Here is a 17,588-nt window from a genome sequence, read left to right on the forward strand (position 1 = left end):
ACTCTACGAAACACCTCTTCTAAGGGTCTAAACACTTTAAATTTTAGATATAGGTTTTTTGGACATGGATCTAACTTTATAATTTGATTTGAGCCCAAAACAATAAATGTTAAGGGGTTATAATTGGGATCAAATTAAAAAAAAAAAAGAAGACCTCCACGGTCTCTACCAAATTAATCAGCCAATTTTTGGTCTAAACATTTCAAATTTTACATAAAGTGTATTCAGACATAGGGCAAGCTTTTTAATCGTTTTTTTTGATGAAAATTTGGCTTTCAAGGGGTCAAAGTTCAAAAGATTTTATCTTTGCAGTCTCTAGCAAACTATTTAGCCAATTTTGTGTCTAAACATTAGACATTTTACATAAAGGGTATTCAGACATGCAGCAAGTTTTTTAATTAGTTTTTGGGCGAAAATTTGGCTGACAAGAGGTCAAAGTTTAAATAGTTGACCATTGCAGACTCTACCAAACTCCTCTGCCAATTTTGGGTCTAAACACTTGAAATTTTAGATGTAGGTTACTTGGACATGGATCAAACATTTTAATTTAATTTGAGCCCAAAACAATGAATGGTAAGGGGTCAAATTTAAAAAAAAATTGACGTCGGCGGTCTCTACCAACTTTTCTCTATAGTAGTTAAGGAAGCCTATTATATAGAAAGGCATTACCATACATATTCACACTTTCTAATATATACATATGCAGAAAGTTCTGTTGAGGATGTGTGTGTGAGATCTTACCTCCTGGATGGTTGTGTTCACTTGAGATAGAGCAGCAGGCAATAAGAAATTTCAGCATGATGCCTTCCAGTCGTTTAGGATGAGCATTGTTGATGCTGAGAGTTGAAGCAGGCAGGTCACAAGTGTCCCCCCCCCCCCCCCCCGAAAGAACTCTGGATTTCTGTGAACCAAGCCATCGTTTTATAGGTTTGTTGAATTTCACACAGGATTGTCAGTTTTGGAGTTTGAAACGATTTTTATGGGTTGGAAAATATTTTCCGTTCACACATTCCAGTGAAAACCCGGATTGTTTTGAAGCGATGAAGAGAATGAACTTTATAACAAACCAGAGAAAGAAAAAGGGTAGCAGTTAAAACGATTTATCTTTTAATCTTCATTTGAATCGCATCTCGATGTGACAATCCACGGATGAAAAACCTGAAAAAGAAAAAAAGAAAGAGTAAGCCAAACAAAGAAAAGGAGAAGTTATTGCATTCAATCATCATGCACATCATTTTCTAATTTGCCAAAGTTTCTTTGACGCATCCAAGCATTTTATAAGAACCTTTGTCAGTGTAATGTTGCCGTTACATACAAACAAGAGAAAAGAAAGAAATAAAAAATCCGGGTCGGCATTTTCTTTTTCTTTTTTAACAAAAGCATCAAATCCATTGCCAAGGTTGCTGGAAAAATGGTGGGATCCTTCTACTGCTCCAGTAGATATCTCACTCCTGATGCAATCCTCTACCTATAAAAAATCCAGGTACGGCTAATGATGGAGTATTGTTGCTATATCTGGGCAGGAGCTGCTAGAAGCAGCTTATCCTGCCTTGACAGAGTTCAAAATAGACTTTGTAGCTTAAATGAGGGATGCCCTTTTCTCTTCCCTGCAACCTCTTTCCAACAGAAGAGACGTTGCGAGCCTGTCTCTGCTTTATCGTTATTTTCATGGAAAGTGCTCATCTGAGCTCCAATCTATGGTCTCCCTTGCCAAACTTTCACAAAAAACACTCGTCAAAACCACTATCAATAATTTCCCACACTCTTTGTCTGTGCCTAAACCTAAATGTATATTCCACGAAAAAAGCTTCTTTCTTAGAACTGCACGCCTGTGGAACTCTCTTCCAATTGCCTGATTGTCTTCAAGTCCAACGTAAACAAGTTCTTGATGAGCCGTCCCCCTTTAGTAATCCAATTTACAAAATTTTCACTACTTATGTTTACTGCGCTATAATCACATTGACTAATGTATACCCATTAACCCTTATCCTCAAGTGGCCTCCGGGCCTTGATAACTAGTATTAGCCTGCCATTTCTTACCGTTGACTTTACACGTCCATTTTCTTCGACATCGACTTTGTTTCTGCTGACAGTGAGGCTGCCCAGATGTGTTGCAGTTCCGATTGCTCTTCTAGGACAATGGCTCTTCGAATTCCACTTTTTACTCGCGACCTTGTGTTACATCTTTCTACCGTGGGAGGATTATAAACATTGTAGTTGGTGACGCACTTGGTTTTGACCACTGAAAAGCATGGAGCAAGGAAGGACATCCTCTATAAAAATTTTGTAACAATAAACCTTCATCGATATTTTCATATCTGTAGCTGGACGGCAGCTCACCAGTGTGGATGATGTCCCTCGACCTGCATGTTAATAAAAAAAAAAAAAAAAAAAAGCACTAACAATCTGCATACGAGGATTGTTTGAAAAATAAACGTATTTTCAAAAAGTTAAAGACCTATGAAGAGAGGAGTTATACCATTAAAACGAGTGCTCCAGAATTTATTTTTCTACATAGTCACCACTATTCTTAATGCACTTTTGCTGGGAATTCAATGATACATTTCTGCATCTGACACACGTCCATGACAGGGATTGCTTTTTTAGAGTCTCACACCGTCAACATCTGCAACAAAGAGATGAAACTTTCAGGTCATGAATGCATAAGTTCAGTCATTATAATAATGCAATTTACAATCCCCAGCTGGAAAAAAAAAAAAAAAAAAAAATAGGAAGCATTAATGTTTCAGGCAAGGTTTTATTCAAGATCTAAACTTCTCAGACCACAACTGAGAGAGAAAACCTTTAGTAGAAACTAGTATGGCTACCCGGCGTTACCTAGGACCATAAAAAAAAGTAAATAGATGTTAGTGTTAAGTTTAACACCCCTCCCCACCCCAGAAGAGAAATATTTTTTCTGTGAGGAGTGAAAAGATAAAACTTTTAAAGCACTACTGAAAGTGCCAAATAAAATTAAGGATGCCTCCAGAGCACTATTAAAACTAAGTTCTTTGTAGAGAAATGGCAATAGTTAAAAAACGGTAAATTAAATTTGGAGTAAATATTTTTTCAAATTGAAAGATGCCAACTTGGGGTGTAATTAATACTTGATAACATTAAAAAATAGTGTTTAATTGTTGATAACATTAAATGATATAAATGACCACTTGACCCCTAAAGAATGAATCTTTTTTTTTTTTTTCTAAATTTTAGGTATTATTTTGCTGGGGTTATGCTGATTAAAAAAAAAAAAAAAAAAAAAAACTTTGTGTTGTGTATTTTTTAAGTTTTAGCTGGATATACACTCATACACACCATTTATATAATAGATTAATAATGAGTCGATTAATCAGAATTGGGAATCAGAAAACCGGAATGTTTTAAGGTATTGGAAGAATTGGAGGCTGATTTCCTATTTCAAAAACGATTCTTTAAATTTTAAAACTTTTTTGCTGGTACTAATTATAAAATGACAAAAATATGAACTAAAGGAAAACTGAAGTTTAGCGATCATAATAGCGGATGCAGGTAAAAATGGCACTAGGAAAAATGACAAAATAAAACTTGCACAGGCAAAAATAGCACAAATTAAACAATAGGCAAAAATGGCACGAATGGATAAGTAGGTAAAAATGACAAATAAAAATTAGGCCAAATTGGCATGAATAAATAAATAGGTAAAAACGGCACAATGAACAAGCAATAATGGCACAATTAAACAATAGGCAAAATGGCATGAATGAATAAACAGGCAAAAATGGATAGATAAGACTGGCATAAATAAAAATTAAGCAAAATTGGCATGAATGAACAAATAGGTAAAAATGGCACGAATGAATAAATAGGCAAAATGGCACAAATGAATGAATAGTAAAAATGGCACAAATGAATGAATAGGCAAAATGGCACAAATGAATGAATAGGCAAAATGGCACAAATGAATGAATAGGCAAAATGGCACAAATGAATGAATAGGCAAAATGGCACAAATGAATAAATAAGGCAAAATAGCATGAATGAATAAATAAGCAAAAATGGCATGAATAAATAAATAGGCAAAAATGGCACAAGTGGATAAATCTACCATTTTCTCTCCAACGGCATCCAGCAAGTGATGACACCAGATTTGTTCACTCTGAGTTTTGTTTGGATGCTGGAACTAGGCTGTTTCTTTTACAGGGGTCCTGGTTGACGGGAGGATTTGGTCGAACAGGCTGCCACTTTCAATATGTTGCTTTTGATAGTGTGCAACCTGTTGAGCCTTGATCTCTTGGGCCGATGTTACTGGAAAGTAGAGGTCACTTCAAACCAAAAGGAGTCAATAACTGGGCTTATTCTAAAAAAAAAAAAAAAACCCCAAAAAACAGGATAATTATTCACTGAAAGTTACAAAACTTTGGTCATTCATAAGTTTCTGACTCAAGATGCAAATAATAGGGGACTGGTGGCTTCTATTATTAAAGTTGAGACAGTCTACCCTAAGTCTTCGGCTTTTCACAGTGGAGATTCAATGGCTTGGAACCGAGTGAGACTTAAGTTAAAGGTTTTTCTTTTCTCTGAATGGTGTGGATCCTCTAGCGGCCAAACAGTGTGCCTCTAGATTATTTTTGCCTTTCATTGTATTGAAAATCGAGTGGGCTTGACCTCGCCTCCCGATTCACAAAATTTCATTTCACAATTCTCAGTTAACCTATCTCAGGCAGTTTTTTTTAAATTCTGAAGCCCTAAAAAATGTTCATTTTTCTTCTTCCTCAAATCTGTATCTTTGACTGCCACTCCCAACAGGAGTGTCCTATTGCCTTGACCCTCGATTAGGTCTTTACCTTTCACCATCACTCACATGGGAGGATCCCTCCTCCTTTTGCTTGATTTGCATAACCAATGGTTTTTCCCAAATGCCATTTCGTATAAGTATAAAATAAATAAATTGGTTATCTTTTGGGGATAACCAAATTCCCGAACAGCAATTAGTGGACACTTGAATTTCTAGCCACCATTTTATTTTTCTTATCCAAACAAACTTATCATATCTGGCCTATATTTCGGGTAATCCAAAAACAAATTCGATAACCCCGAGAAATAAAGTTAACTATTTTTCTTAACAAGAGTGGTATTGAGATGAAACTTGTCAAATTGCCAAAAGAAGCCATTTCTGATATTTTTTCAAGGTATCGTTATAATCCAAGCTGTCAACTTTTTCAGCTAGTGTTTTTAATGGCTGTTCATGCCAACCCAAGTACCATGGAAGGAAACAGATTACCTCTAATCAATTCATGTCCACAAATAATTGTGTGTGCATTACATCAGTACCATAACAACCTTTCTTAACAATGCTCTTTCTTTCAATCATCATCCCCATTATTGTTACATCCAACGACGCTGTCACATAAATAGACAAAAATGGCACAAATGAATAAATAGGTAAAAAAAGGCAAGTGAAAAATATAGATGAAAATTTTTTATCAAATTCTTGGATATAATACAATAAAGAGAAAACGTTAAGAAGTTTAACAAATTGAGAAGAAAATTATCTTCAAAAATAGATTATCTGCTAGACCCTCCCCCATCCTTGTGAAATTTTACTTTTTAAACGATTTTAGAATTGGGATCAGTAACTGAATTGAACTTGGGAATTTAGAACAGAATCGGTAATTGTATCGGAATTTGGAAAAATATTGGAATCATTCCATCACTAGTAGAGATGGCAATGTGTCATATTATTGATACCCCCCCCCCAAAAAAAAAAAATTGTTCACTAATGTACACAAAAGGTAGCTGAAATAGGATTGTTAATCAAGGTGTGATGGACAAAAGACCGGGCATAAATATAGATTTATTTAGAGTTAGTTTATGGGCAGTTTGAGGAGTAGTAATGGATTGTACGACAATTTAAAATAGTTTACCAACAGTCTTGAGTTTGCAACAGTTAAGGACATTTGCAAGTTGGGCACAGTGGAAGGCAGGTTGTGGCTCGGACCAGATCGAGATCGTTTTAGTGGATTGAGATGTACTGACATCAACTGATGAATATGGCCTCAACAGAGGACTAAGATATGGACCTTAGCATGTAGAAGATAAATGGTGTTAAACCATCCCCCTCACAGTCGAGAATGCAACTAATATTTAAAGAATGTGCCAGAGTTTGTGTTTTATCTTATTTTATAATATTTTATTTTATACTTGTAAACCTGTGTGCGATCTCCTTAGCAGTCCCCAAATGTGAGACAATACAGCCAGAAGTGAAGAAGATCACGACTAACAACATTGAGGTCAGAAATCATTGCCGAGCTGGATTTACATAATGTCATTTTATCACACACACACACATATCCAGAGTACAACTGATTTATACACAATGTGTTGGAGATTTTTTTTTTTTTTTTTCTGAGTTTGCATTGTTTTATATTTTCGTTTGTTCATTGTATGGCATTCACCCTATGCATGTTGAATCGGCTTCTTCTAAAAGAGAGTGTAATGGGAATATAAAATTCCAATTGCTTGTAATTATTTTTATGCTTGTAAACCAGTGCTTGCACCCTCAGTAATCACTAAGATGACACGGCCAGAAGGTGAACTAGAAGAAATATGAAGATGAACAGAAAATCACAACAGATGAGCGGTGGGGGTCGGTGATTGTCGAGAGAGGCAGCATATAATCTTTATTTATTCAATTGGTGGGTTAGAGTACAGAGTAGTTAATATTTATCGTTAAGAATGTCTTTCTAAATAATTTTACTATTTCAGACCTTTGCTATGGTAACAATACTTCATGCATGGACGAATTATGACTTTGTAAAGATACAGGATACCATTTAGTGTAGGAAGCCATTCTTAACATGGAGAGGGGTGTGGTTTTGTTAACTATCCTATACTTTCATCTAACACATTAATGCATAAATTAAATAAAAATTAGTAATAACAGCCAGGTACGCCAAAGGATGGAGTATTGCGATCACATCTGGGCAAGAGCTTATAAGTGCAACACGCGATGATGCAAATGTTGGTAGAAAAGAAGTACACAACGAACCATGGCGTAGTGGATAAAGTACTTGGTAAAATTGATCCCCATCTAGCATCAATTGAAATGAATGGCTCTCGTCTTGAGGAGGCTCCAGGTTTTGACAAGCTTCTGGGCTTTACCTTTACTCCTAATCTAAAATGGAATACGTACATCAAATCCGTTGGCAAGATCACTGGAAAAATGATGGAATCCTTCTATTAAGCCAGTGGATATCTACTTGCTGATGCAATTCTCTACCTATATAAGAGCTACGTACGTCCAAGGATGGAGTACTGTTGCCACATCTGGGCAGGAGCTGCTAGGAAGACCTTATCTTGCCTTGACAGTTCAGAATAGACTTCGTAGCCTCGTAGGAGATGCCCTTTTCTCTTCCCTGCAACCTCTTTATCACAAAAGAGACGTTGTGAGTCTGTCTCTGCTTTATTGTTATTTTCATGGCAAGTGTTTGTCTCAGCTATGGTTCTCCCTCGCCAAACATTTGTGAGAAACACTCGTTTGGCTGAAAACACTATCAATAATTTCCCCCACTCTTTATTTGTGCCTAAACATAGACGTAGATTCCATGAACAAAGCTCCTTTCTAAGAACTGCACACCTGTGGAACTCTCTTCCGTTTACCTGCTTTCCAGCTGACTACAATGTGACCGTCTTCAAGTTCAATGTAAACAAGTTCTTGATGAGCCGTTCTCCTTAACTAATCCAATTTACCAAATGTACACTTCTAACGATTACTATGATATTGCCCTTTTGACCAATGTACACTCTTTAACGCTTATCCTCGAGTGGCTGCTGGGCCTTGGTAAGTGGTGATTCCTTTGTATAAAAAAAAATTCAGTTTTCAGTTACACTCTTTTGGAGGTTGAAGGTTCAGTCCTCAGTGCATCGCCACTCAAAATACAATTGCAAATTACTTAGGATTTCTACCTGGTCATGACTGGCCGAATGAGAACATTGTATCACCGTGGATTGCATGTGAAATTCAAATTCTGGCAAAATACACTTTAAAAAGGTGGAAGGTTACATCAATCGGAACATCATGAGGTACTGGTACGTTTTAGTCAATACATTAAAAAATGAAAATATCGAAAAAAAAAAAAAAAGGTTATAATGTACACATCCGTTTTGGACTGGAGATCTCTGAAAAAAAAAAAAAAATTTCATTTAATTTGATCGAGTAGTTTTGTTTTTAAAAAGTTTTTTACAGCGGAAAAACGTTTTTGTGAGAGTGCAATAAAGGTAGCCATCTTTGAAATTTTTTAAACACGCCATGGGGAGATAACTCGGTTCCCATCTTTAATACTAGCTTTTCTTCCTAAAAATCGAAACCTGACTATCTTTTGAATAGTTGGAAATGTCTTCTCAATTATTAAATCATTTCTTTCTGATAGGTTCATAAGAGTAGTAGTTGAGGGGCAAAAATCAGAAGCTCACAGTATTAATGCTGGAGTCCCTCAGGGGTCCATCCTGGACCCAACTCTTTTCCTGATCTACATTAATGATCTTCCAAATCACATCCTTACAGCATTTGTAGACATTTATGTTGATGACATTACCATTTATAGTAGCATATCTAAGACAGTAAATGACCAAGTTCTCTCTGATTCTCTCTCCTCTGATCTTGAGCACGTGGTACAATGGGGAAAGGAGTGGCTAGTTACTTTTAATGCATCTAAAACCAAGCTTCTCTCTTTGCATCAACATTCTGATCCACATCTGGCATCAATTGAAATGAATGGCTCTCGTCTTCAGGAGGCCTCAAGTTTTGACAAGCTTCTGGGCTTGACCGTTATTCCTGATCTTAAATGGAATATGTACATCAAATCTGTTGCCAAGGCTGCTGGAAAAATGGTGGGATCTTTCTATCGGTCCAGTAGATATTTCACTGCTGATGCAATTCTCTATCTATATAAGAGCCAGGTACGTCCAAGGATGAAATACTGTTGCCACATCTGGGCAGGAGCTGCTAGAAAGGACTTGTCCTGCCTTGATAGAGTTCAAAATAGACTTCGTAGCCTCGTAGGAGATGCCTTTTCTCTTCCCTGCAACCTCTATCTCACAGAAGAGATGCTGCGAGTTTATCTCTGATGTATCGTTATTTTCATGGAAAGTGTTCAACTGAGCTTCAATCTATGACCCCCCCCCCTTGCCAAACTTTCACAAGAAACACTCGTTTAGCTGAAAACACTATCAATAATTCCCCCCACTCTTTATCTGTGCCTAAACCTAAACGTAGATTCCATGAACAAAGCTTCTTTCTTAGAACTGCACGCCTTTGGAATCGTCTTCCGTTTTCCTGCTTTCCGGCTGACTACAATATGGTTGTCTTCAAGTCTAACGTAAACAAGTTTTTGATGAGCCGTTCCATATAAGTTAACAAATTTACTGAATATCCATTACTAATGATTACTATATTGTCCAATTTCTATTGTACACTCTTTAACCCTTATCCTCGAGTGGCCTCTTGGCCTTGATAATGTGGTGATGCTTGTGTAAAAAATAAATAAATCATAAATTGTTTTTTCGCTGTAAAAAAAAAAAAAAAAAAAAAAAAAAAACTACTTGATCAAATAAGTGGATTTTTTTTTCAGAGAACTTCATTCCATAACAAATACATACAATATAACCTTTTTTCTGATATTTTCATTTTTTGTAATGTCTTGATTAAACTGTACAAGTACCCATTATGAAAATAATACACAAGACGAGAACAGTAGTCCAAAGAATCCAAATGACAAAAAAATTATTTCTAACAATTATTTTCTTCTTTTTTAGATCGGGCAGCAGAAATAGGCGGACGACAAATGAAAGTTTGACTTGAAATTTCATGTGAGTTTCACAAATCATCATGTGATTTATCTTTTCACGTGTCACTGTTCCATCGCTTGCATATAAACAATTCAGCACTATTGAATCATCTTACTCAAATAAATGCTTGAATAAGCAAAGTGTTTTTATTTTTTTGAAAGACATTAAGAAATTAATAAGAAACTAGTGAGACCTTTGGAAATTGCACAGGGGATTCATTCATATGTAATATATCGATGTTGGCATTCTGTAGATGTTCAGTGTAAATGGAGACGCTCTGATATTGTAGCTATTTACAATGCCTCCCCACGGGACAGAGTTAGGGTCGTTTTTTAATGTGGAGAAAAGGTACAAAAATAAAAAAATTGTCTCAGTCGTGAAGGACTGATCCTCCACCGAAAGAGAACAAGAAATGAAGTGCAGCATCTGAAGAACAGATACTACACTTTGATACTGACCAAAAAGGCCAAGTGCTTACTTAATGTAATGCAAGGCTCTTTGTGAACAATGAATAAATAAATAAATCTATATATCTATAAAAGTGAACGTGTCTGTGTGTGTGTGCATTTTCCTATGCAATAACTCTGTCAATTTTCAGTCTACAGACTCGAAATTTGATATACAGGGTATGGAGATTTGAGAAAACCTTTATAATCGGTTTTCGGACAGAAATTTGGCTGTTAAGGGGTTAAAGTTTAACGATTTGACCTTCGAGAACTCTACCAAACTCCTTCGCCAATTTTGGGTCTAAGCACTTGAATTTTTAGATATAGGTTCCTTGGACATGGATCTAACTTAATAACTTGATTACAGCCCAAAACAATAAATGTTAAGGGGTCATAATAGGGGTCAAATTAAAAAAAAAAATGACCGCTTTATTTTTATTCAGAATAATTATAAGCCCCCCCCCACTTCTTGAATAGAGAACTCTTATTAAATGATTTCGTCTGCTGCTTACTTAATGCACCTATTTACTATGCCTCCCCACGGGACAGAGTTAGACACCAGGGTCGTTTTTTAATGTGGAGAAAAGGTACAAAAATAAAAAAATTGTCTCAGTCGTGAAGGACAGATCCTCCACCGAAAGAGAACAAGAAATGAAGTGCAGCATCTGAAGAACAGATACTACACTTTGATCTTTACCAAAAAGGGCAAGTTGAGATAACTCTGATATTGTAGCTCTTTTGTTAAAACTGCAAAAATATTTATCTAAGCTAGCAGGGACACCCAGCGTAGCCCAGTCGTAAAGTATGCTTGAATATGATATTTTGATTTATGCAGATTTTGTATATATTATTATAGAGTTAATGTTCTATCGCTTTTTATCTATTATAAAGTTGTGATTTCAAAAATGAAAAATATGTCCATATGACTTGGGTGCATCAGCTTGAATCGAAACCAAAACTTATGAAAAAAATATGTGTATACATCTATAACTTGAGTTCTTTCAGCTATAATCGAAACCAAAACTTATGAATTTTTGGTAAAGTTATTTATAAAAAATAGATGACTTAAGTGGCATCGGCTATAATTGAAACCGAAACCAAAACTTATAAAGAATTCTTGGTAAAATTATTTGTTGGAAGTCCATAACAATTAAACGACAGTCACTCGGATGTAAACGTGATACACAAAATAAATAACACACATGCTAACCTACTAATATATAGAAAATTTCAACTTAAAAAATGGGAGAAAAATAAAATATTTGCATTTTCACGTGTTACAAAAACAATTTTTTCCAAAGTTATATATAAACTTTGAATAAATAAAATAGACATTAATCAAAGTTTTATATATATATATTATAGTTCAATTAAAAATTTTTGAAAACACATGCTCTTTTATTTTCTGAAGAGTATATGTTACAGATCTGTTTCATTAGCAATCTTCAACAAACAATAAAAATGTTATCACTGTATTTTTTAATGTTGCAAACTCTTCAGACAATTCTATGGAGAAAAAACATTCAAACACAATTCTTTACATGTCACAAGCAGTCAAAATCATACCTCTGATGTCGAGAATTTAATTCTAGTTGTTGGTCAGGTCTCTATCTTTATTTTTCCCTTTCAGCCATATTTTCCTATTTATAATTATTCCTTTTATTCATTTTATTAATATAATTTACTTTTAAAATTTATTTTCTCCATTTATTAATTATTATTGTTTTTAATTTAAATTACTTTTTTTTTCAAACTACTATAGCATTAGAATGTATTTTCCACTTGTTTGTCTGTCAACACTGAAACAGCCATACTTTCGTATTTATAGTAATTCTTTTTATTCATCTTATTTGATTTACCTCCTAACGTTTATTTTCTCAATTTATTGATTGTATTTTATTATCAATTTAAATTGCCCAGTATTATATCTACAATATCTTTGGAATGAATTTAAACTTTCATTGTTAATTTGTTTCTGAGTAAGCATTCTGTTGTGTTCTATATACTTTAGTATTTTTAATTCAGGGGAGATAACTCTAGTTTACTTTTCCGAATCTTTTGCTTAGTTATTTCCCTTTACTTGTTTCTTATATATTAACATTTGCTGGCTAATTTATGAATTGTTTTTTATGTTACTATATTTATTTTTCCATTATATTTTTATAGTATCTGGCTGAAAATTTCCTTTTTTGGTACTTGTACAGTTTAGTCAAGACATAAAAAATGAAAATATCGAAAAAAATTTAAATTGTATGTATCCGTTATGGAACAACGTTCTCTGAAAAAAAATTTCACTTAATTTCATCAAGTATTTTTTTTTTTTTTTTTTTTTTTTTTTTTTTACAGCGGAAAAATACGTTTTTCTGAGAGCGCGTTGAAGGCAGCCATCTTGGATTAAAAAAAAAAAATTGTTTGAATTTTAGAAATGCCAAAGGGAGATAACTCCAGTTGAAAGCGCTGACACCCCTCCCCATCTTTATTACTAGCTTTTCTTCCTAAAAATAAAACATTTTGCTCGGTATCATAACAAATTGTTTTTTTTCGCTATAAAAAAAAAAAAAAAAAAACTACTTGATGAAATTAAGTGAAAATTTTTTTCAGAGAACTTTGTTCCATAACGGATACATACAATTTAAACTTTTTTCAATATTTTGATTTTTTTAATGTCTTGACTAAACTGTACAAGTACCCCTTTTTTATATTATCTATCCTTGTTATCGATTAATTACGACAGTGCACAGAAAAACAAAACTGTTGCAGGAAGGTAATCAGCCGATGATCCTACTTTTTCACTTAGTTTTATATTTTGGTGTAATCCTGCTAATCGCTGAGTTTTTATGTATTCTTGAGTCTAAGTATCGAATCAAACAAATATGGTCACATACATAAAAGATTTCCCTCTCGCATAGAACACCTTTTAATTTAGTTGAATTATTTGCATGAAAAATGAAATGAATTATAAATTTGAAATAAAAGGAATTTTATGTGTGTGAGTTCATTCTTTATGGACTTGAAAACAGCTGGGCTGACTTTTATGGAATTTTGCACGAAGGTACATTATGTGCCTGGCAGTGTTCTTAGAAAGGTTTTGTATAAGAATATCTTCAATAAATAGCAATAAAAGAAGGGACAGACGATTTTGACCAAAGTTTACACATTACATAGCCTAGTGCTTTCTATAGTATCTGGCTGAAAATTTATTTTTTATACGATCTCTCCTTGTAATCTATCTTACTTCTTGGTTATCTAATTGTCATATTTGTGTTGCGTTTCTAAGCTATATAGATTTAAGAAATCTTTTGTTATAAGTGCTTTACTGTTTCTATCTATAGGTTTTAAGTGTTACTAAAATTGTTTAATCCAACCTTATGTGTTTGGTATGTCTCATTTTTTGCTTTGGTTTTAGTTTGTTGATATTTCAAGAGTAGGTTTCCCCATAATTCATATTTGATTTAGATTTTCTATATTAAAGCATAAGTTATTCTCTAATCTCCCTTTTTTATCCCCCCCTACCCTTATGTATTTACTTATTCGTTTGTATATTTTCTATTTTTGTTATTCTTTTTATTTAGTCTGGTCGAATTTATTCTTATGCAGGCACCCCTGCACTACATCCAGGTGCTTATTTAATAAATCATCCTTAGATTATACATGTGTAATAATACGATTCAAGGATACAAAGGTTTCATCTTTTCGATTTATTTGGTTTATATTTACTAACCCTCCCTACTAGGGTCCATTTTAATTTATATTCAGTTTATTTCTACGGAGTTCCCTAATTCATTTGCTTAATGCTGTGTTGTCTTACTTTTCCTGATTCCATTATTACTACTTATTGTCAGTCTAATTGTTATTGGTGTTTGTTTCATTACTTGAACGATGTTAGGTGGTTACAGAATCTATATTTGAATTGGCATTTTGTCAATCCCAAATATACCTTATTATTGTTTTTAGTTATGACATCACATTTATAGATAATATCTGAAGTTAGGCATTTCCTTTCAAGTGGACATTCATTTGGGTTTCTACAATTGCAGCTATTTTCACTATATTTTTCTTGGGTTTCCTTATACCTATCCTTCCTGATTTTTTTCAATTTTGCATTGTTAGAACTTATTAGTTTTGGTTAAGTTAGAAGGAAAGTTTAACTTTATTTTTATTAATTATTTTGCTTAGTTTACATTCTGGAGGGAAGTGTTTATCAAAAATTTAGTAGAATTCTTTTGGAATGTTATTTTTGATGTGGTCACTGTATGGTAGATTATACCAGATTTGGTTCTTTTTATCTGCCCCCCCCCCTTATTTTCTCTATTGAGTTAGATGCCCCTTTCTCATTACTTTTTATTGTTTTTTTTACCATTTTATTTTTTTTCCTTTTTCCTTTACTAATTTCATTCATAGCCATATTATATAATATTACATTTGATGGTCTGTTAATTTTTCCCTCATTTCATTTCTACAGGGTGGGCCAAAATAAGGGTTCTATCTTTAAATTTGAATAACTTCCACAAAATAAAAGTTAAACTCACCAAACTTTATGTGTGTGTAGACTGACTCTTTCGAGATTTTTTTGAAATAAACAAAACAAATTTTGGCCGAAAAACACTTCTTAAAACTTACATGAATTTATGAATTTTTAAAAATAGGACCCCTGTATTTTGTTTTTTATCATTTTTTATTTTGAACATCTCTCAAATAACTAATTTGCCTGTTACTGATGCTTGATTATAGCATTCTTTATTTCTATTAAAGACTTGCTTGCTTTGCGATAGTTTAGAAATTCTTTTTGAAATGCTTGGGATGATGAATTTTTTCATAGCTTTTGTATGATTTGATTTGTAGTCTATATAGTATAGAGTTTCGTTTGGTTCACGGTAAGGTTTGTATCGATCATTTTCAAAGTTTAGTGTTAAATCTAGAAAATTTACTATTTTGTGGTTAATATCTGTTGTTATTTTTAGGTTTAATTCACTAAAGAACTGCTTAATTTTTTTGTTTAGTTTTCTCTAATATTCTATTACTGGAATTCACAAAAAACAATGCATCATCTCGATATAAACCCCCATTTAGGCCTGGAATTTTATTACTTAGTTCCTTCAAAATGTAGATCAGTTACTTGTACAGAGTCCGGAGAGCCCATCATCATATCAAAATTAAGATTTCAATTTTTTTCTAGTTCGTAGCTTATTGTTATATCTTATCAGGGTTCTCCTTGCTAGTTTTACTATATCTATTTCTAATTCAGTTATGTGTGTTTCCTTTATTGCTAGTTCTAATGCCTTTTCAAATAAGTTAGAGGAAATAGATGGGTTATACGAGTCTATATCAAACATAAATTTTCTGCTCCTTCCTAGAGGTAATCTACTAAACCAGCTAATAACTTCTTCAGAGAAAATCCAAAGGTTATGTTCAATCTTGTTTTTTTAATGTTGGTATGATTCTAATATTTTTTTTTTTTTTTACTTATACAAACTATATCTTGTGCATTTTGGTTGTTTTGGACAATTTTTTATGTTTTCATTTTAGAAGAACTCCTTTTAGAACAGGGGAGACAAATCAAGGAGACCTTATCCAAAAATAGAAAAGTTTTACATAACTTTTAATTAAAAAAAAAAAAAAAAAGACTAAAATAATACAATAACACAAAATAAACATTAATTATCTGAACATTTATTGAACTAAGATGAAATTCTAAAATTCTGAAATGAATAAAAACGTATGATTTAAAATTTATAAATGGTTTTAAACAAACATTTTTGGAAAATGACTTTTTCAGGTGAAATTTTATAAATAGAAAATGAAAATTAAATATCAAGTAAAAATGAAATTCTTACTTGATTATTGAAAAACATCAAATAATTTGAATTGAAAGAAAATATTTCTTTTGAATTTGATTATTTTTAGCGTGCAATCATTCATGTCAGTTAGAAACCATCTAAATTTAAAACGTTTATGACCGTTTAGTACAAGAGATGATCATGAATTTGGAATAGTGGCATCTAGGTAAGATAATTCAATACGGTCAACAATTGCACTTGAAAAGGAATGAATATTTGTCTTGAAAAAGATGTATATATTCTTTGATTTTATTTTTTTTACATTATTTTTTTTTTTATAAAATTTTTTATTGGGAGCTCTGATATTAGCATGGTACCAAATTTAAAGGTGATTTTTTGAAGAAAAATTTTTTTAATAGAATATATTTGTTGTTTTCACGTCGGTTTCTATTTAACCCATAGTTGGGACCCTAACAGGTACTACCACTCCAGGTCAGAGTGGACCTGGGAGCAATGGTAATTAAAGGGTGGCTCCACACTCCCCAAAGCCCACAAGCTGGGGCCTCATCACTGGATATAGTTTAAGGTCATATCCAGGACCTCATTGAGGGACTTTTACCCTCTGCAGGGGGGGGGGGCAGTCGGCATATTCTAATGCCCCACCAACAGGGCCACAAAAAACAAAGGAGAAAAACTATCACCTTGAAAATTCTTTTCACGTCAGCAATTATTATTCTTCCATTACTATGGCATAATGTCAAGGTCGTTTACTACATCTTTATATGTTCAGTCATGGTTTTCTTTTCTGTTATTTTATTTTGCATTGCCGTATTTCACATGTACCTTAATATAAATAAGCACCCAAAAATCTGTTTTTGTCTATTTTTTTATTTATTTATTTATTTTTTTTTCAGATACAACAATGGATGCTTTGTCAAGTTACGTTAACGCTGTCTTGGAAGACACGACGGTGTTCATCAGCGGCAATGTCCGAACGTCTGCCTTGGCTGTGATCATCGCTACATCACTGTTTTGCTCGGTTCTGGCCACGGTCGGTCAGTTGTTGACAGAAAATCAGTCGAGGAAACTGGTCAGCCGAAAAAGGGAGAAAGAGAAATGCCAACGTTTAGAAAGACAATTCCCGCCCGCTGTGCTGGCACCTCCCTTAAAGAATGGGTTTGAATTCAATGCTCAAACTTGGAGATGGAAGCAAGCCTATACTTTTAGGAAGAATGCGGTAAGAAAGGGCTCACAATTCCTGGCCTTGTGCTAGATTCTTATTATTCATATCACATCTTGTTGAACTGAGAAATCTTTCCGTCAACCTCGGGAACCTGCACAGAATTTTGAATAGAACCCTTTATTTAATCCATGGGGGTAGCATGCTTTCGTTCTGTCAGCCATGACCAGATAGAAGTCTTAAATAATCTGCAGTTGTATTCTTAGTATCGCCCATGCTGAGGATTGAACCATCAACCTCCAGCAGAGTGTCACTTAGAACTAAATTTTACGAAACAAGGATGCCAAATATCTGCATGGG

General features: G+C 33.7%; 1 protein-coding gene and 1 long non-coding RNA gene across 7 annotated transcripts in view; one reads left to right on the forward strand and one right to left on the reverse strand.

The window, feature by feature from the left end:
* LOC145260670 (uncharacterized) overlaps window positions 1–17,588 on the forward strand; it is a 98,716-nt gene that overhangs the window by 16,316 nt on the left and 64,812 nt on the right. For all 3 annotated transcript variants that reach the window (XM_080119027.1, XM_080119029.1, XM_080119028.1), the window contains exons 3-4: window positions 9,793–9,846; window positions 16,963–17,285. In XM_080119027.1, the coding sequence (XP_079975153.1) occupies window positions 16,971–17,285 (315 nt within the window). In that variant the 5' untranslated portion in view covers window positions 9,793–9,846; window positions 16,963–16,970. The remainder of the gene's footprint in view (window positions 1–9,792; window positions 9,847–16,962; window positions 17,286–17,588) is intronic.
* LOC145260672 (uncharacterized) overlaps window positions 879–17,588 on the reverse strand; it is a 98,874-nt gene continuing 82,164 nt past the window's right edge. For 2 of the 4 annotated variants that reach the window (XR_013864347.1, XR_013864351.1), the window contains exon 3: window positions 879–1,158. This is a non-coding gene — a long non-coding RNA (uncharacterized LOC145260672). Of the gene's footprint in view, window positions 1,159–2,040; window positions 2,364–4,084; window positions 4,337–17,588 lie in introns of all 4 variants that reach the window. The other 2 variants (XR_013864349.1, XR_013864350.1) reach the window with 2 other exon arrangements.

The sequence above is a fragment of the Euprymna scolopes genome, chromosome 36, assembly GCF_053919585.1.
Source record: "Euprymna scolopes isolate OS-2025 chromosome 36, ASM5391958v1, whole genome shotgun sequence".
Lineage (NCBI taxonomy): Eukaryota > Metazoa > Mollusca > Cephalopoda > Sepiida > Sepiolidae > Euprymna > Euprymna scolopes.